The sequence below is a fragment of the Desmodus rotundus genome, chromosome 1 (assembly GCF_022682495.2).
Source record: "Desmodus rotundus isolate HL8 chromosome 1, HLdesRot8A.1, whole genome shotgun sequence".
Taxonomy (NCBI): Eukaryota; Metazoa; Chordata; class Mammalia; order Chiroptera; family Phyllostomidae; genus Desmodus; species Desmodus rotundus.
In genome coordinates, this window is record NC_071387.1 from 151,018,701 (window position 1) to 151,040,317 (window position 21,617).

At 34.3% G+C, this 21,617-nt stretch overlaps 1 protein-coding gene across 4 annotated transcripts in view; it reads right to left on the reverse strand.

The window, feature by feature from the left end:
- SLF1 (SMC5-SMC6 complex localization factor 1) overlaps positions 1–21,617 on the reverse strand; it is a 66,502-nt gene that overhangs the window by 38,947 nt on the left and 5,938 nt on the right. For 2 of the 4 annotated variants that reach the window (XM_045197838.2, XM_024563626.3), the window contains exons 2-6: positions 18,994–19,107; positions 18,752–18,827; positions 13,659–13,899; positions 8,347–8,509; positions 1,821–1,964 (exon numbers count right to left, since the gene is read on the reverse strand). In XM_045197838.2, coding sequence (XP_045053773.2) covers positions 1,821–1,964; positions 8,347–8,509; positions 13,659–13,899; positions 18,752–18,827; positions 18,994–19,107 — 738 coding nt within the window. The remainder of the gene's footprint in view (positions 1–1,820; positions 1,965–8,346; positions 8,510–13,658; positions 13,900–18,751; positions 18,828–18,993; positions 19,108–21,617) is intronic. The other 2 variants (XM_045197840.2, XM_045197839.2) reach the window with 1 other exon arrangement.

Consider the following 21,617-nt stretch of genomic DNA (forward strand, 5'->3'; position numbering starts at 1 on the left):
AATAGTTAATTTCATTATTTTACTTTTCCAAATGTTTGTAAAAATAATTGAGGCTGCAGATCAAATAGAATCTTGCCATTATTAGGCATATCAAATGAAACATCTCAAGAAAACCATTTTACAGGACTTAAGTATAATAATATTAAACAGAGTATGGTGTATCACAAACGTATTGTTTATTATATTAAGAATTTATTTTATGCCCTGGCTGGTGTGGCTCAGTGGATCGAGTGCCAGCCTGTGAACCAAAAGGTTGCAGGTTTAGTTCAATTCCCGGTCTAGGACACATGCCTGGGTTGCAGCCAGGTCCCCAGTAGGGGGCATGGAAAAGACAACCACACATTGATGTTTCTCTCTTTCTCCCTACTTTCCCCCCTCAAAAAATTAATGAATAATTTCTTTAAAAAAAATTTATATTAAAGAATACAAATTTCTACATGAATTATACATGTATCCTCAAATCCTAAAAGGAGTTCAAGGTGTATATAAGCTATATTTTAGTAAGTTCTATTTCTTTCATGAAATATCCTTTTGATTTTTTTTATGTTCAATAAAAACATTATTTTAATAACTTCATCATTCCTTTCTGAATTAAAAAAAATTTATATTGTGGTCTATAATTGCAAAAGACACATCAACTCAAATGGCTTCTTCTTAAGACTATGTACATGTATGTAGTTAATCATAGAAAGTAGTAGTATTCTTGCCCTGCCTGGTGTGGTTCAGTGGATTGAGCACTAGCCTGTGAACCAAAGGGTCACTGGTTTAATTCCCAGTCAGGGCACATGCCTGGGTTGTGGGCTAGGTCCCCAGTAGGGGGCATGCGAGAGGCAACCACACATTGATGTTTCTCTCCCACTCTTTATCCCTCCCTTCCCCTCTCTCTAAAAATAAATAAACAAAATCTTAAAAAAGAAAAAGAAAGAAAGTAGTAGTCTTCTAAGTCACATAAATATCAATTATACTTTGGAAAAAGCCAGAAAAAATGCAAAAATATTTTAAGCTCTTACAAAATTTTATCTAAACTCTCCATATAAAATTTCTTAAAATTTACTATTCTTAAAATTACTGTTCAGTTTATGAAGTTCCAAATTGATCCTAGAATTCTCTTTGTAAAATTTTTGATAGATGCAGTAAAACAGAATTTGTTTTTAATTCCTTCGTAGTCACACCTAAAAACATTTTAGTTTAGACTAAGTAATAATAATTACTAGGCTAATGACTTGGTAAGTTAACTCAAACAGTCTGTTCTATAAAACAGTATGAAATTGAACTAGTCATGCCTTTTTTTGGTTGCTGCTATTTAAAAATTTTTACTTGACAGCCATGTATATGCTGTCTTAAAGTTCTTTTTATTGCTTCAAGTTCAAAGTCATTCCTGTTTTTTGTTTTGCATTTTAATCAAAATAGAATTCATTTGTGTTATTTAAAAGAATTTGTTCTATATTCAGTAAAATACTTGTATTTAGATGATGAATTATGAATATACATAGTGCTGATAAAAATCCTTTATGAGACACATTATATTAAGCATGGAGAAGATTTCTAAGTAATTACCATGTGTTGAGAATACACTCTGTATTAGGAACTATGTTTCCATATGCATATATGCATTATTTCAAAAAGAATCTCAAAACAGAGACATAGGGCAATATCCTAATATGCTCAAATCACAGTCTTTAAAACACAGTTGGGTTCAAATACCAGTTCCGTGATTCCAAAATCCATGTTATTTCTACCATATATTGCCTCTCAAACAATTCTGTAAGAACCAGAAATGTTCATTTTTTTTTTTTTTTTTTTAGCCAATGAAGTTTTACCTGGGTTCTACACATGGTCTCTCTGAAGGTATTTTTCTTTTCAAGAAAACGCGTATCTTTCCTGAAATCTTTGTTATTTTCTTGATTGCTATGTTTAGTCCAAACAGAACTGGTTTGGGAATCTTCATCATTTTGAATTTCCTTCTGTATGTATGTAAAAATGGTTTAGACAATTAAGTATAATTTTAACATAATTGTACTGTTTATGGTATTCAACTTTATCTATAATTGCAAAATACTTTGGTAGCCAAACAAGGAAGTGAAATGCACTCTCCCAAATTAAAGATTATTAAACCCTAGTGAATTTTTTCAGGGGGAAAAAATCATTATAACGAAGATTCTTAATAATAAAGTGATTTCTGTGTGTTTCAATAAAAGCTAATGCCTTGTTGGTCTAGTAACAATCAATACTTTTTATAAATAATCATTAACAAAATGATTTTATCTAGTCCCTGTCCAAGTTAAAGTTACAATCTCGATAAAAAAATTTTCAGATTATAGATTAGTTCTAACATTACTTTTCAGTTTTTTACTGATAAGACTTTTCATTTGCAAGTATTGCAAACTAGTTCATAAACCACCTACCAAAAATTTGAAAAATATTTGCATATATACATGTATATAAATAATTCTAGAAGTTTAGTAGAACAAGCAGTCAGGAGCAAAGGTAAGTTCATGACAGTTCCCAAATGTACTTGTGAAAGGGTATTCAAAGAGTCACTACCTTTACACAGAGAGGCTAGAAAATCACTGTGCTCCTAGGGAACAGTTATGATACCAGCCGGAATGTGGTAAGGCCTGTGGTGCAATCTTTGGTTCCCCTTCCCTTGTACTAATGATCTTCCTATGTGGGTATGAGGCCCTTTACCAGGCCTCAATCCTGCAAACAGAGAACAATCCCTGAGAGTGGCTGACTGAATTAAGTAAAATTGAAAACCAAAAAAAATGAAGATGTTTCTTCCTTCTTATTTCTAGCATCAAGGGAAGAATTACTCTGTACAAATAACAATTTCTGTTGTGGACTACTTGAAGTAGGATGAAGTGAGTTTCTGGCTTTAAATTTCACATGGTTGACAACAGAAGAATAAATCCTCAGCCCCACCCCATCAAGAAATGTCTAAAATACAGGATAAATTAACCTCATATAAATTCTGGTTACAGAGAAAATGCAAAAGAACATACCATTATCATTAGCAATTAGGCAAGAACATGTTTTCTAATCTTGAATATATTTACTTATGCATCCATTTCAGATGCCATATATTGATCTGTGAATTAGGAAGTACACTGTAAGCACCCTATATAAATTAACAAATTTAAAATCATAACCTAATAAATAAACTATTGCATTTGGAAGACTTAAAATAAAATGATCTATTTTCTGGAGAGCTAAACAAATGATCAACATATAAATTTTTCCAAGCCACCAATAGTCTCTCCAATTGGCTATTATGAAGTTTATAGGAATTATTTTATTTATCTGTAAATATTCCTTTTTTATTTCTTACTCTATACATATTTCCTTTGTTCCAACTACATAATATTAGTATAATCTGTTAGGTGATGGTCTCCTATATGATGCAGGAAAGAAGGGCCATTTCTAGTCTACTTTATATAGCATAATGCCACATATATTCCAAACAGATGACCAAAAGCCTACCATTCAGTAAATCATTCTGTTATCTATGAGTAGAGCAGAGTAATATGGCAATGACTATTGGCCTGGCCTGATTCAGATCTTTGACTTGGACAGATCTGTTTCCTGTTCTGGACAAGGCAAAGGTATAATCTGGTCTCCAGGTCTTATTCCTTGATTTGCTATGGCATTTGCCATGCAACTTGAATAAATTCATGAGACTGTATGGAGAGCCAGAGAGGTCAAATAAAAAAACAAGATTCTTTTGAGTGCTATGTATGGTCCCTAACTAGTATTCATTCCCTAATTCTTAAATGATGTATCATAATCCTCTAACTACTAGTGTATGGTATTGTTTTTACAGCATTAAGTATTTTTAACCACCCAGACAGAGACTAGGTGAATATCAAGGGAACCTAATAATACCCAAAATGATAGAAAGAAAGGGATATTTGAGGAGGGAGTCTTAAAATTTATTGAGGGCATGGCCTTAAATTTTTTGATATGACAGAGTTGTGGGATCGTGGGCAAATTACGCATCTAATGAATAATGTAAGTATGTTCTATGCCAAAGTTGTAGAAGAGCAAGACATCAAAATTAACTATTTTCTCCTTGGAAGAGATCACAAAATGCCTTTCTTATTTGGACTGAATGGTTATGAACTCCCAGCTATCTTAAGCCAGAACTTATAAACAATGTATCCTAAAGACAAATATAAGTTAGAAATTATCTGCTAGTTTTAGCTAATATATTATCGCTTCTCTCCAGTATGTCAGCAGTGGAACCTGAAGGTTTTCAGATTACTGCAAAAAAGATTGTGGATAAAACATATTATATTTTAATCATTTCTTTCCATGAAAAAAGGAAAACTCAGGTACTTTTACTAACCTGTGTATTTAAGAATGGCTTTCATTCTGTTGACAGTTAATTCTACCTTTAAACTGTTCAGATAAGTAAATCAGGATGCTCTTGGCTGCAACAGAAAACCAACTCAAACTAACTTAAATATGTAAATATACTACCTCACCAAATGGCAATGTGGTCTAACACTAAGGTTTCAGGGTTGGTTAATCCAGCAACTCAAGTATCTTAACAAGGATCCAGATTATGTCTCTACATTTTTCTCTCTACAGAGTTGGTTTCATCCTAAAGTTACTTCTCCTCATAGTCAAAGAATGGCTACTAATGGTAATTTAGGTTACATTCTTCCATCTTTACATTTAGCAGGAGCCAGACTACCAGTGGCTTTCTTTTCAGAATGAAGAATAAACTTCCAGGAAGTTTTTATATACCTCTTTTCATATTGCAGAAATCAGACCTGGTTCACATGCCCATTCCTAGATCATTCACTTTCAAAGGCCATTTCTTGAACTAAGGTCAAATTTCCAATCTACAATGCTGCTATTCAGTAGGAAAAGGTAATTATAGAATAATATACATCTATCTTTGGAACACTCAAAGGTTTTTATAACTTCCCTATCAGCCTAACAAACATAAAATGAGAACTCATGTGCCAGGCTTTATGCATGATTCAGATATAACTATGGAAAAGACATCCCTGATGACATGGTGGTGCTTTTGGTTTAGCAGGGAAATAGACATTAACCAAGTAATCAGCCAATTAATTATAATTCTGATGGGTAGTATAAAGCAAAATAATGGTAAAAGAACACCATTATAGGTGAATCTAACTTAATACAGTTGTCAGGAGGCTTCCTTGAAAAGGCAACATTATCTCCAGAACCTGAATGATGGGCACAGGGAGTGGGAGAGTAGTGGGGAGAACATTGCCAAACATAGAATATAGCTATTGAAAAGACATTGAGATAGAAAGTAGCTTAGCCAGTTAAGAAACTAGGAGAAGGTAGTTTTGTTATTGTAGAGTGGGCAAAGAAAAAAGTGAAGCAGGATACAGTTGAAAAGGTAGGAGAGACAGTAATCCTATGGGAATCTGTAAGCCATGTTAGAGGTTTAGAACTTTATCTTAAGGCAATGGGAGAACACTGGAGGGTTTTAAATAGGAAAGTAGGAAAGTAACAGGATGAGAATTGTTTCAGAAAGAACATTTTGGCTCTTCCTTTTGAATAAAGTACCATGACCTAGAGAAAGAAAAGGGAGAATTAGGAAATTAGCAAGAGTGTAAAGGTAGGGTAACAGGAAGACTAATTAGGACTCTAGTCCAGGAGCACAGGGTAAAGAGGATAAACTCAATATGATGGTAGTATAACACCAAATTAAAGTTTTTGCACAGCAAAGGAAACCATCGACAAAATTAAAAGACAACTGAATGGGAGAACATATTAGTCAATGACACATATGATAAGGGGTTAATGTCAAAAATTTATTAAAAACTTATAAAACTCAACAAACAAATTAAAAAAAAAACTCAGCAAAACAAACAAATTTTAAAAAAACAAAATATAAAACAATTCAATTAAATAAATGAACAAAGAAGCTGAATTAACACTTCTCCAAAGAGGACATACAGCTGGCCAATAGACATATGAATAGATGGTCAATGGCACTAATCACCAGAGAGATGCAAACTAAAACCACCATGAGATATCACCTCACACCTGTCAGAATGACTACCATCAATAAATCAACAAACAAGAAACACTGGAAGGCAGAAGAGAAAAGGAAACCCTCCTTCCACTGTCAGTGGGGATGTAGAATGATGCAGCCACTACAGAAAACAGTATATTCCCCCCAAAATTAAAAATGGAACTGACTTCTGACCCAGTAATTCCACTTCTGGGAATTTATCCAAAGAAACCTGAAACACTAATTAGAAAGATATACAGGGTAGGGCAAATATAGGTTTATAGTCATAAGCACACAGAGTTTATTCTTGTATTATTTATTGTATTATTTTCCATAGGAACAACTGTAAACCTACTTTTGCCGTACTCTGTATCCACCCTATGTTCATTGCAAGGTTACTGACAATAGCCAAGATTTGGAAGCAGCCCAACTACCCATGAGTAGATGAGTGGATAAAAATCTGTGGTACATTTTCACAACAGGATACTAACAGGCCTCAAAAAGAAGGAAATGTTACCTTTTGCAACAACAAGGATGGCCCTGGAGAGTACTATGCTAAGTGAAATTAAGCCAAATACCACAGATTTCACTTAAATTTTCACCAAAAGACAAATACCATATGATTTCACTTACATGTGGAATCTCATAAATAAAATAAACCAACAAACAAAATAGAAACAGACTCATAGATATAGAGAACAGACTGACAATTGTCAGAAAGAAGGGGGCTTGGGGGGCTGAGTGAAAAAAGGTGAAGGAATTAAGCAAAAAAAAAATAATAAAATAAAATGTAAAGACACAAACAATAGTATAGTGATTACCAGAGGAAAAAAGGGGGAGGGGGAGTAAATTGGGGGAGATAGAAGAGGGTAAAGAAGGGCTAAATGGTGATGGAAGGAAACTTGACTCTGGGTACAGGGCACAGAATGCAATATACAGATATATTATAGAATTGTACATCTGCAATCTACGTAATTTTATTAACAATGTCACCCCAATAAATTCAATAAAAAATTTAAAATTTTAAAAACTTAAAAATATAAAAATAAAAGGAGAAAAGCAATTTGATAAGAAGAGGTATTTGAAATAAAGTCAACAGGACTTGTTAACCGATAATTGGGGAATAAGGGCAAGGAAGGTTTCAAGGGGGATTCCCAGGTCTCTAACATGAATTATTACATAAAAGCTTATGGTTTCTTTTGAGATGAAAACACCAAAGGAGGAACCAGTTTTTCCTGGAAGATCAAGGATGGGTTTCAGACATGCTTAGGTTTCTCTTCTACTTGAGTGACCCTTCTTTAAAACTCTTTGCTTAATTCCAGAGGGGTTCTTCTAGGGTTGTTTCCATTCAAACTACTTAAGCAGTGGTATATGTGCCAAGTGGGAAGAGGTAGGTAGAAGACTAAACAAGAAAATATTTCTAAATCCTTAGAACTAGCTCCCTCTTTAACAAATGTTATAAAATAACCCCCAAATTCCCATGTAACAATTAGCCCACTGCTATTTTACTTATACTTACATTAAAACGCTTAAAATTATTTTGTGGTAAACATCATTAAAGTACTTGAAAACAAAAAGAGAAACTCAAAATAAGACAATTTTAAATTTAATAAGCGAGCTTCTTTCAGAATTATCAAAAGTATTCTTGAATACTTAAAATAACTGAGAGCAAATATCCTAAAATGTCATTTTAATTACTTTCAGTCATTATATTTTTAAAATTCAGAACATAATTTTACTATACAAGTGGAATTATCTTCTGGAGGGTGGGTGCCTTGTAGTACTGGCATCCCCCATTAGGTGAGTGTTCCCCCACTAGGAACTCAACTGCAACCAGCTGGCATTTTTGTGAGAAGCTACAGTAAGCTTCAGTGAATTTTTTTTGAAGACTCTTTCAACATATTTGCCGATTTCATGATGGGAGACTTACGAGCACACCTGCCCACACTGTACTAAGTGTTCAGCAGTTTTTGACCAAAAAATCAGCATGACCGTGCCCCACGCTCCTCCTATTCACCTGATCTTGCCCCCAGTGACTGTTTTGTTTGTTTCCTCAAAGGGAAACATTTTGCCATTGTGGAAGAGATAAACAAAAAACGGCAGAAGCGCTAAAAGGCATCAAAATAGATGAGTTTAAAAACTATTTTGAGCAATGGAAAAAAGTCTCAATAGGTGTATTGCATCAAATGGAGAGTACTTTGAAGGTGACTAAAGTTTAAACATGTAAGAGTAAATACACAATTTTTTATAAATAAATTCTGGCTTTTGGTGGGCCCTGCCTCACATTACTACATGGGTAATTTATAAAATAAACTTTAAAAACTGTGTTCATTTACTTCACTTACCTCTAAAAGAAAATCCCCTAGATACTGAATTGGATAAAATGGAGCCTTAAAGTTATCTTTTTCTTGCTCCGCCTTGATTCTTGCATTACTGGCAATCACATGAGTTATTCCACTTGGTGAACTTTTTGGTAAAATAACATTTGCTTTTCCAGCCTCCAAAACTCTAAATAAAAATGTAAACAGTAAGTATATTCAGTCAAATTATCTAAATCAATTATACTTCCTTGGAGTAGGAGTAGCTTTCTGAAAAGAGTTAAATTCCTTTGGGATATTTAAGTGCCATGGAGAATAACTATTGCAGTGAATTCTTAAATTATAAATTTTCCAGAGCAGATGCTTAAGAAATTAGGCTGCTCATTCTATTTATCGATTGCTTGATATGGATAAGCTTTTAAAAATCAAGATTAACTTCAATGTCTCTGGTTATATTTTGTTTCCTTTTTTCTTCTGTTGATTATGTTCCAGTTAAAGGTGAGATCATATGGTATTTGTCCCTCACTGTCTGGCTTATTTCACTTAGCATAATGCTCTCCAGTTCCATCCATGCTGTTGCAAAGGGTATAAGCTCCTTCTTTCTCTCTGCTGCGTAGAATTCCAGAGACATTGAAGTTAAGAACAATCTAAAAACAGCCAGGGGGGAGTGGGGAGGGGACAGTGAGAAGAGGGGATTACAAGGAACTACTATAAAGGACACATGGACAAAATCAAGGGGGAGGGTGGAGGTGGGGGAGGGAAGTGGATTCAGCTGGGGTGGGGTGGAGGGATGGGGAGAAAAGGCATACAACTAATTGAATAACAATAAAAATTTTTAAAAAATCAAGATTAAATTTACTTCATCAGGAAAAGTCACCTCAATAAGCCAAAGAAACAAAAGAATTCTATGGAAATAGCTACCTCAGATGGCAATGTACCTCCAAGGAAATAATTCTGAACCACAAAAAAAGTGGAACTAGTTGCCAACCTTCCTCTAATTAGCTTTTGAAAAAGTTTAATATACATTAGGAAATATACTTTACATTTAGATTCAGAAGACACACACATACACACACACATATCACAAAAAGTTTCATAGAAAGTTCTGGTTCTGGCTAGGATATAGAAAGCCACAGAGAACACTGCTACCACCTAATCAGAAAAAGTCAAATAATCTACAGAAATCATAATTTTGCCTGAACCTGTCAGAGAACTGAGGAAATAAGCCAACCAAGAAACTGAATTTCCATAGAAATTCCAACACTCAAAACTATTTCACTTTTGCCAGGAGTGAAGTGGTTGTCATCAAAGCAGGTAAGAATCCAGAAAATTTTTTTAAATTTTAGGCCGAGTGTACGTAGAAAGACAGTTTACTCTTAAGTAGGAGTCCTTGACACAATGAAACCCCACTCTCAAATGCAACCGCTTTGTCCCACACCTCCATTAAGTATTTATGAAAAAGAGTAAGAGCAGGAAACAGAGGGAGGGAGCCCCCCTTGGTAGCACAGATGGGCCAGCTGGCACTGGGCGCCACCACACAACAGACGTAAAACCAGACCCACTCCCCTGGATCCTCCTCTCATATACAAGAGCCATTTGGGTAAAGGAAAAAAGCCTTCTGCTATTAGAACCCAGGAAAGGTGCACTGCTTCTGCTGAGACTGGAAGTAAACCCATCTGCCTCCTCAGAGGGACAGGAAAACTACAGTGCAGCCCAAAAGAAGATCCACTGTTTCTGGTTGAGGGATAGAAGCAAAAGCCATCTACCCCTGGAAGAGGGGCAAGAATGCCACTAAGGCTTAGGGTCCTGCACCAATGCAATGCAGAGATCTAATACTGGGTAGTGGATAGAAATTGTTTTTTTGCCCAAGACCCTGTCCATAGATAGCAGGCAAAATATGGTTGCCTTGGGGGACTGAGACACAAACATTGAGAAAGTCTTAACCCCAGGGACCAAAACCACAAAGAATGATTAAGAATGGAGCTTAGTAGCCAGTGGAACTCAGAATATACCCACCCTTAAACCCCACCATAGAAATGAGTAACAAGCAAGACAGGAAGAGGATGAAGAGAGAATACTTTTATGAGCCCATTTAAGAGTCCTTTCAGTAGTACAGAGACTACAAAAGCTGAGAGTGAAGCAAGAAAACTAATTAAAAACCCTCTAGCAACCCAGGTCCCACACTAAGCCCAAAGAAAATGTAGCCCACTGCTGGAATAAATTGAAGTGATGCATTGAAGGTGACTATACCATTAACAAAACCAAAACTAAGCTCAACTAACAAGATTAACTCAGCCACCCCTACGTAACTGCCTTACAAAAGAGGCAGAATATGTTTTTGAATATAAATACAAGGCATGCACAAAAAGGGGAAAAATATCATTGTCAAGATATAAAGGAATAAATAGCACACAGAGATGATCCAGACACTGAAATTATCAGAAAGTGACTTTAAAATAACTGTGACTGACATGTTAAAGGATATAGGAAAAAGGTGAACAACCTACATGAAGAGATGGGGAACTCGGAAGAGAGCACAATGGAAATGGTAGAAATAAAATATACTATATCAAAGGAGAATTTCTTTGACAGTGCACAGAACTGAGGAAGAAATCACTGACCTTGATGATAGGTCAATAGAAATTACATAATGAAAACACAAAATGAAAAACAGACAGAACAAAGCATGCAAAAACTGTGTAAGATAATCAATCACATGGTCCAAAATATGGGGACAGCACTCCATAAGGAAAAGAACACAAAGAATAAATACTTAAAGTACAATGGTGGAGAATTTTCCATAATTAATATAGGACAAAAACACCGGCACATGTTCAAGCAGCTCAGAGAACCCCAAGAAAATAACATAAATACAAATAAACACACACACATCTGGACACATAATCAAATCACTAAAAAGCAAAAGTCATCTTGACTTTTAAATTTTAATTTCCAATTGTTCATTACTAGAATATAAAAACAATTTTTATATATAGTTATCCTGTGATCTTGCTAAATTCACTAATTAGTACAATAACACTTTTTGGGGTAAATTATTTAGTATATGACCATGGCTTTTTAGAATAAAAACAATTATTTAGTTTTTTTTTTTTCTTTCCAACTCTATGCTCTTATTTAGTTTCTTTGCCTTATTGCACTGGCTAATACCTGTAGAAGTGGTTACAGTAAGCACACATGTCTTCTTCCCAATTATGGAGGAGGGGGAAGAAAAACCCCATATTAAGTTAGATTTTGTCCAGAAGTCATTTATCAGGTTGAGATTCCAAAAATTCTTAATAAAATATTTGCAAATCAATTAGTAATTAAAAATGAATAACAAACTATAATAGAGTTTATCTCAGGGATAAAAGTTTGGTTTTACACTTAAGAATTGAAAGAATAATTTACCATATTAACAGAATAAAAGAAAAAAGCCAATTATCTCAATAGATGTAGATAAAACTTTCAGAGCAATCCATTTATAATAGCATCCCAGAACACTGAGTACCTAGGATTAAATTTAACATATGTGCAAAATTTATACAATGAAAATTATAAAACATTAATGACGGAAACTTAAAAATAATTAAAATTTTTAAAAATTTAAGAAGACTTGGATGGATATACAATTTAATAGGACAATTACAATTTAATATTGTTAAGATCTCAATTCTCCCTAATCTGACTTCAATACAATTCCAATTAAAATTCTAGCTTGTGTCTTTGTAGAAATTGGCAAGCTGATTCTAAAATGTATATGGAAATATTAAGGATCAAGTATCACCAAAACAAACTTGAAAAAGACAAGACCGGAGGATTCATATTACCTGATTTCAAGACTCACTATAAAGCTACAGTAATTAAACGGTCTGCTGTTGGTATAGGTCAACACAGATATCAAAGCAGCCAAATTAGAAGCCCAGAAACAGACTACACAAATATGGTAAACTGACTTTCAACAATAATGCCAACTATAACTGCAGAGCAACGGGAACTCTCATACATTGCTAGTGGGTTTGTAAAACGGTACAACTACTTTGGAAAACAGTTTGGTATTTTCGTATAATGTTAAGCATACAGCAGCCATTTGAGCCAGCAATTTCATTCCTGAAAACTTATCTCCATGAAAACTTGCACTGAAATGTTCATAGCCACTTTAGTCACATTAGAAAAAACAAACAGCACAGGCCAACGTAGCTCCATTGGTTGGAGCATTGTCCTATAAACCAAAAGGCCGTGGGTTTGATTCTTGGTCAGGATACACACTTGGGTTGCAGGTTTGGTTCCCAGTCAGGGTACATTCAAGAGGCAACTGATTGATGTTTCTCTCTCACATTCATGTTTTTCTCCCTCTCTCCCTCCCTCCTGTCTCATCTCTCTAATATCAATGGGCATGTCCACAGGTGAGTATAAAAAAAAGAAAGAAAGAAACGGCAAAAATACCATAAATGCCTATCAATGGTTGAATAAATAAATGGACTGTGATATATCTATATAGAAGACTACTTAGCAACAAAAAAATAAACTGTTGATTCATGATTTTGATATATCTCAAAATCAAAGGAATATTATACAATATAATCCCATTTATATGAACCTCTAAAGAAAAATAAAAAGTCTAATCTACAATGACAAAAAATATCAGCGGCTGTCAGGTATTGGTGGAGAATAAAAGTTGTAGGATAATGTAAATGTTACAGATCTTGATTGTAATGGGGATTAACAAAGGTGTATTAATTTGTCCAAACTCATCAAAATGGACACTTAAAATGTGTGCATGTTACTGTCTATAAATTACACTTCAGCTAGTGACGAAAAAAAAAGTCTTTCCATCCTCCCCTCCCCCAAAGTAATGGCAATCTTAGAATTAATTTACCCAATAAAAAGGCTTTTTAAAACATGATATAAAGGATAAAAGAAATGAAATTATGATGTTAACAGTATAAGCCATGAATAGTGCACTATATAAACCCAGAGAAAAGATACTGTGATAAAGTAATATTTCGCTTGCAAAAATCTGGAAGTGATGTAAAATTAAAAAAAAAAAAATTGCCTTGACTGGCCAAAAGAAAAAAAAAAGCATGGAGAGTAAAATAAAGAACACAAGACAAATTTAAAGCAATATTAGAAAATATATTTTGTTTCATTAGACACATACACTTGTAGTGTGGTATGTGTAGCATGTAATGTGTAGTATGGCTTAACTAAGAAATCAAAGAGCAAGCCACTGTGGCTCATTTGAACTAAACTAGTAATTGCAAAGAAACACTAAAAGGTATTCAAGCAAATTAAAATTGTTTTCTCAGAACTGCTTTAGCTTTTATAAGGTCTGGTCTTACCTTACAAGAGAATCACTTCGTTTATCAGATCTAACAAGGAGGACAACTTTCCATCTGTGAAAGGCTCCTGGAGCACCAGTGCGTTTCAGTTCTTCACGCCATCTTTTGGGTGCAGATTGCATTTGAGGTGAATAATGGGAATCCTTTTCAATTTTATATCCCCATTCATAAGTCGTTTCATCAAGCCATCTGCCACTTTTGGCACTATTGATTATGTAATCCTTAGTTAGCACCCACTTTCCTGAAAACCAAATACACTGTCAATAATAATTTTAGTTCTGGTAAGTGGTAAACACTAAAGACCAAATATCAAATAAAATTTAAACTTTCTCAAAACTTAAACACAATAAATGGAAACATATACCACGTTCATGGACAAAAAGAATTAGCATCATTAAAATGTCCACATTACCCACAGCAATCTACAGATTCAATGCAATCACTATCAAAATTCCAATTGCATTTTTCACAGAAATAAAACAAATAATTCTAAAATTTACATGGAACCACAAAAGATCCCAAATAGCCAAAGTAATCTTGAAAAAGAACAAAGTTGGAGGTATCACACTACTTGATACTGAACTACACTACAAGGCTATAGCAATCAAAACAGCTGGCACTAGAATAAAAACAAACACACAGATCAATGGTACAGAAAAGAGAGCCCAGAAGGAAATCCATCCTTATAGGGTCAATTAATCTATGATAAAGGAGGCAAGAATATATATTAGGGTAAAGAGAGTATCTTCAATAAATAGTGTTGGGAAAACTGGATATATTAAAAAAAATGAAATTAGGCCACTTTCTTACACCATATGCAAAAATAAACTCAAAATGGTATAAAGACTTAAGTGTTAAGACCTGAGACCATAAAACTCCAAGAAGAAAACATAGACAATAAACTCTATGACATTAGTCTTAGCAATATTTGGATACTTTTGCTAGGGCAAAAACAACAAAAGCAAAAATAAACAAATGGGACTATATCAAACTAAAGATTTTCCACAGCAAAGAAAACCATCAACAAAACAAAAAGGTAACCCACTAAATGGGAGAAGATATTTGCAAATGATATATCTAAGAAAGGGTTAATATTCAAAATACCCAAAATAAAGAATTCATATAGCTCAACCCACAATGGAATATTACTCAGCCTTAAAATAGAGTGAATCTTGTCATTTGAAATAATATGAATGGACCTAGAGTATATTTTGCTAAGTGAAACAAGTCGGAGAAAGACAAATGCCACATGCTTTCACTTAAACATGCAACAACCTAAAAAAAGAAAATAAACAAACTCATTGATAAGAGAAAAACTGACGGTTGCCAAATTGGAAGGGGTTTGGAGGGATGGGCAAAAAAAGTGAGAGACTAAGATGTACAAATTGGCAGTTATAAAAACAGTCAAGGAAATTTACGAGGGGACCCAAAAACCTCAGTATTTATTTAAAATTCTGTATTAATTCTTACATGTTTAAACTTCAGTCACCTTCAAAATACTCTCCATTTGATACAACATATTGTTGTATCAGGATATTGTTTTCAACTGCTCAAAACAGTTTTTGAACTTGTCAATTTTGATGACTTTTAGTGCTTCTGCTGCTTATTTCACTTTTTCCACATTTGCAAAATGTTTCCCTTTGAGGACTGTTTTCATTAGGGGAAACAAAAAAACATTGCTAGGAAAGAGATTGGGTGAAAGAGAATAGGGAGGGTGGGGCATGGGAGTTCATGATATTTTTAGTCAAAACCTGCTGAACACTGAGCTGAGTGTGGGCAGGTGCACCTGTAAATTACCCATCATGAAATGGGCATTGAGAGTCTTCAAAAAAATGTCACTGAATCCAAATGCAGCTTCTCACAACAATGCCAGCTGGTACAGTGATACAGATGGGTTCCTAAACACTCACCTAATGGAGGAAGCCAGTACTATAAGGGGCCTGTCCTCCAGAAGATAATTCCATATTTTGGGGGCAGCCCTTTATAAAAGTACAACGAGGAAATATATAGTCAATAATAGTGTAAAAACTATGTATGGTGCCAGACGGGTACTAGATTTGTTGGGGTGATCACTTTATCAGGTATATAAATGTCTAATCACTGCAGTTTACATCTGAAAATAATACAATACTGTATATCAACTATAATTGAAAAACTTAACCTTATTCAACATGGGACTCTTAAACTACTTAACCATTATCTTTGAACTATGTTATGTTTTCCTGATTTTTTTGATACTGACCTACAACATCAATGAACATTGTATGTAATCTTCCCCAATAATTAGAATTCTAATTGTTACTAAATAAAATATAAAGGCTTAATAAAATAAAATGCAATATTATTTAAATTATGATTACTTCTTAGTCCCTATTTTGGGTTAGATTTATATTCTCCCTCATGCTAAAAACTTTTCCAATAATGTTGACAGCATTGTTATACTTTGTAAAACAAATTTATAAGGTAGAGAATTTTTCAGGGTATTTACAAACATTCTATAGTTTATCTGGGAATGAATGGTCTTTTTAAACAGCAGGGAAAATGTATGTTTTCATTTGTGGACTTAATAATAGATCCAAGTGTTTTTCTGTAAGTTACTCTAAAAAATGGTAAATTCACCTGAGTTAAATACATTTTTATTTTTTTGCAACCAGCAGAATACTAAGACACAAGATCAATCATAGTAGAGAAAACTATAAAAGGAACATCAATGGTGTCAAAGAGAGAACAGAATTTAAAATCTTAGAAAAATAAAGTAGCATGATTGTCATTTATAGCATGGGTGGAAGGGTAGGCAGCAGAAGAGCAAACACATTAACTAATTCTAATGATAGATCAAAGAAAAGAAACTTGACCGACAACTGCTGAAGATACAACAGCTTTTTTTTGTTTGGCATTTTGTGCCAAATCTTTTTTAAAAATATTTTACTAATTATGCTAGTACACTTGTCCCAGTTTTTCCCCTCTCTTTATTGCCCCCCACCCTGTACCCCACCTCCCACCAGCATTCCCCCACCTTAAGTTATGTCCATGGGTTGTACAGGTAAGTTCTTTGGCTTCTCCATTTCCTATATTATTCTTAACCTCCCCCTGTCTATTTTGTACCAACCATTTATGCTTCTCATTTCCTGGACTTTTCCCTCACTCTCCCCCTCCCCTTCCCTGTTGATAACCCTCCATGTGATCTCCATTTCTGTGATTCTGTTCTTGTTCTAGTTGTTTGCTTAGTTTTTAAGGCTCAGTTGTTGATAGTTGTGAGTTTGTTATTTTACTGTTCATACTTTTGATCATCTTTTTCTTACATAAGTCCCTTTAACATTTCATATAATAAGGGCTTGGTGGTGATGAACTCCTTTAATTTGACCTTCTCTGGGAAGCACTTTATCTGCCTTTCCATTCTAAATGATAGCTTTGCTGGACAGAGTAATCTTGGATGTAGGTTCTTGACTTTCATGACTTCGAATGCTTCTAGCACCTTCTTGCCTGCAAGATTTCTTCTGAGAAATCAGCTGATAGCCTATGGGAATTCCTTTGTAGGTGACTGTCTCCTTTTCTCTTGCTGCTTTTAAGATTCTCTTATCTTTAATCTTGGGTAACATAACGATGATGTGCCTTGGTGTGTGCTTCCTTGGGTCCAACTTCTTTGGGACTCTCAGAGCTTGCTGGACTTCCTGGAAGTCTACTTCCTTTGACAGACTGGGGAAGTTCTCCATTATTTTTTCTAATAAGTTCTCAATTTCTTGCTATTCCTCTTCTCCTTCTGGCACCCCTATGATTCAGATGTTGGGACATTTAAAGTTGTCCCAGAGGTTCCTAAGCCTCTCCTCATGTTCTTGAATCTTGTTTCTTCATTCTGTTCTGTTTCAATGTTTCTTTCTTCCTTCTGTTCCAAATTGTTGGGTCCCAGTTTCATTCCTGTCACTGCTGGTTCCCTGTACATTTTCCTTTATTCCACTTAGTATAGCCTTCATTTTTTCCTCTAATTTGCAATCATATTCAACCAATTCTGTGAGCATCCTGATTACCAGCATTTTGAACTGTGCATCTGATAAGTTGGCTATCTCTTCATTGCTTAGTTCTATTTTTGGAGCTTTGATCTGGCTTTTTTTTTTTTTTTTTTTGTCTCTGCATGCCTGTTATGTAGTAAGCGGTGGAACCTTAGGTATTCAAGAGCACAGGGCAACCCACATTACTGAATTGTGGTGCTATATGTGTAGGACGGGTCTGAGAAGAAACAATGCCACTTGCTCAGCTCTCAGCTGGCTTTCACTCACTTCCCCCTCTCTACCCACAAGCAAATTGGGCCCTTCTGGTGCTGATTCCTGGGTGGGTGGGTGGGTTTGTGTACGTTCTAGGACCCTCCAATGAACATACCTGTGGGTATCTCCAAGGAACTCTCCCGTGAGGCTGGGAGCTTCTCCCGCCACCACAACAGCCACAGGTTTTTGTAGTCAGAGGTTTTGAGGCTTTATTTCCCTGTTCTGGAACTCTGGGTTACCTCGTATGTCTCACTCACAGTTGTTCTTCCTGGTTTACCCGCATGCAAATGTGGGACCACCTGCTCCGCCAGCTGCTACCTCACCAAGTCTGCCAGCCTCTCCCACCCGTTCTTTTAGCCACTGCCTTGCTGTGCATCCTCTCCTCCCCTCTTATCAGTCTGGATGAATGTTTCTTCTTTAACCCCTTGGTTGTTGGACTTCCATACAGTTCAATTTTCTGGCAATTCTGGTTATTTTTAGTTTTTAAATTGGCTGTTGACCTTCTTTTAGTTGTGGGAGGAGGCAATGTGTATCTACCTATGCCTCCATCTTTGCTGGAAGTCAACTCATATCTTTTCATTAAAATATATTTTCTTAGGTAAAGCACTTACATGAAAATATTTGGTGAAAGAAATATTTTTTGCCTATTTAATACATTTCTCATGTGTTACAAAGTTTAACTCAGAAAAATAAAGCAAAAGAGAATATCAAATATAGGTATTTTCAGATAAATGTCAGAACATAAACATAACTCTTTCTAGGGGCAATGGTTCTTTTTCTTTATCATGAAGATTTTTTTATATTTTATGATGGAGGGAAGGCAGTTAAACTTACCTGCTGCACAAGCTGCTAAAAATTTTTCACTCTTACATAGGCGTTCAGCTATAAGATGGGTACAATTTTTGTATTTCTGGAAGGAGAAATCCACATGAAAAAATGTTAGAAAGGTAAAATTTCCTTTATGACACATTCTTCTTATTCCTAAAATATTAAAGGGACACTTTATCATTTTTAGGCAAGTATTTTAATTTTATTTTTCTATGTCAATATTTGGTAAGTAAAGTTTCTGTACTCACCTCACTCTTAATAAAAGTGCAATCTAGTTTTAAAAGCAATTTGCCTAGAGCTTCCTTTTCTTCCATCTTAAATCCCGTCATCTGAATGACATGCTTTGGGGCACCATCTTCCATCTAACATATATACACATAAAGAAGATAACATATTAGAGATATTATTCACTGGGTTAATTTATTTTTCTTATTTAGGAATGCTAAAAATAAAACTAAAACCATTAGATTAAATATATAATGAATTAAACATACCAAGCTTGATATAAATACCAATATTAAAATTGCTTATGTAAATAGAAATTAGTTTTAAAAGTTGTCTTCTCAAAGTGCAACCTTAAATAGAGTGAGATTTTTTTCCCTAATTTGAACAGGGAAAGTCTACATTACTACATTATTCTCCAATAAGTTACACTGATGAATATAATTCTTCTAATTATATTATACATTAGTTATATATTATATAGATATCAGTATAATACTCGCTTCATTTTAAAGGTACTGTTTTTTGGGGGGTTTTTTTGTGGGGAGACTGGATGAAAGAAGGTAAAGGGATTAGCCAAAGAACACATATACATAACTCACAGATACTGACAACAGTGTGGTGATGGCCAGAGGGAAGGGCAGTGGAAGGGGGCAGAGGGGAAGAAAATGGGAACAAATAGTGTCAGCAATAAAAATAAAGAAGAAGCACTGTTTTTGCTAAGAGCTTGTGAAATAAGTACACTCATTAACAATGAAACAATCAGATTTATATTGATTTTTAAAGTTCATGGACAGGTATTGAAGAATATATATAACTCATTGGAGAAATTAATTAAAACTCATGGCCTCATAACCTTTACACTAAATAATTTAGTAGGTACATATAATGAACCTGGATCTCATTCCCAATTGATATTTAACTCTACTATATACACACACACACACACACACACACACACATTAATTTCATCATTTACAAAGCAGACCTAGAAAAAGACATGGTTTTCAAATTTATGTTGATAGGGACCTTAATCCATATTTAAATGTAGTTCATAAAGCAAGCTTTACTTGAGACAACACATGTATTACACAAGAAAGGGAAAATTCATAGCACTTCTAATTAGGATACAATTTTTTATTAGGTTACCTGAGGTTAGAACTTAAAAAGTAGATAGCATCTTAGAAAACATGTAGTTTCTCATTACAGATGAGGAAAGCAGGGACTAGAGCAATCAGGGCTATCTTCCATTTCTAACAATTTTGTCACCATAGCTCTGCATTAGTATTTAATTAATGTCATAAACAGGGCAATGGCATTTGGCTTCTTTCAAGGCAATTAAAAGTACACCTCAAAAATTAGAACTGTTTGAGCCCAGAACTTGTAACAGACAACTGGTGAAGTAAAACAATTTTCTTTATAGAAATTCTATTTTCAAATATTAAAAATATATGTGCATTTATATTAAATATATAGGAACCACATAGAGTAAAATTTAAAAGTCAGCCTAACTATAAACAAATAAAGCATTACTCAGGGTTTAAAATGACTCATTTACCTTGCTTAAAGTTGGAAGAGGAAAAACTTCAGTGAAAGTAATAGCACTTCAGGCTTTTCTCTATTCTATACCACCCTCTGGCTTTGGAAGGAGAAGCTACTTGATTGAAAGAACTAACTAGATATGCTTTGCTCAGCATATCTGCATATTTGCAATGACATTCATATTAATGCTTCTGAAATGTCCTAAGGAGTTGCCAGTAGTAGCCTGCACTGACTGCTTGTGTGGGTAAATGTATCCAGGTTATGTACTAAGAAGTACACTATAGTTGCACATCAAAGCCACCTCCTCCAAAATAATTTTTATTCAATAAACAGCTGATCTTTGACCTCAATATATATATTTCATATTTCTCTCTTGGTTCCAAAAGAGAAAAAGAGATGTAATGTATTAACCCCCTAATATCCATAAATTCAAGATATAGAACATAAAGTATCTTAAAGGATAAGGCTCTTCAAAGAAACAAAATTTGTAAAAAGTTACAAGGATCTGAAATTATAAAGTATAAATAATAGGGTTTGGCGTCCTATGAAATGATTAATCATACACGCAAAATACTATCATCAGTAAATAAAATGTAAGTGGCTTCATTCATAATCATCTAATTGCATTAATCATCCAGTTTTTAAATACTGTTTTCATGGGTTAAATAACACAGTTTTTCAGTGATAAAACCCATTAATATGACTGGTAATACAAAAAAACTCTACAAAGAATATGCTGTTTTTAGAGATAATAATTTAGTATGATGCAGACCACATATTAACACACATACAATAAGGCCATATGTGGATTATAAGGCATATGATCATAACTAGGGAGAATATTTTCATGAATTCTAGGAAATTATTTAAATAAATCACTTAAGCAAATTTCCTCTAGAAAATAATAGGTCCTTTCAGAAGTACTAGACAAGTAAAATTCAACCTATCTGTGAATATCATCTTGGTATTGAAGGAAAAAGGCATGTCTAAGTGTTTTTATAATTGTTGAAAGTCACTTTTATCTGAGGAATATGAGTGTTTTGACCATATATAATTTACCTACTACATGCACTTTATTTATGTATTCAAGAGTTCCATAAGCTCTTTA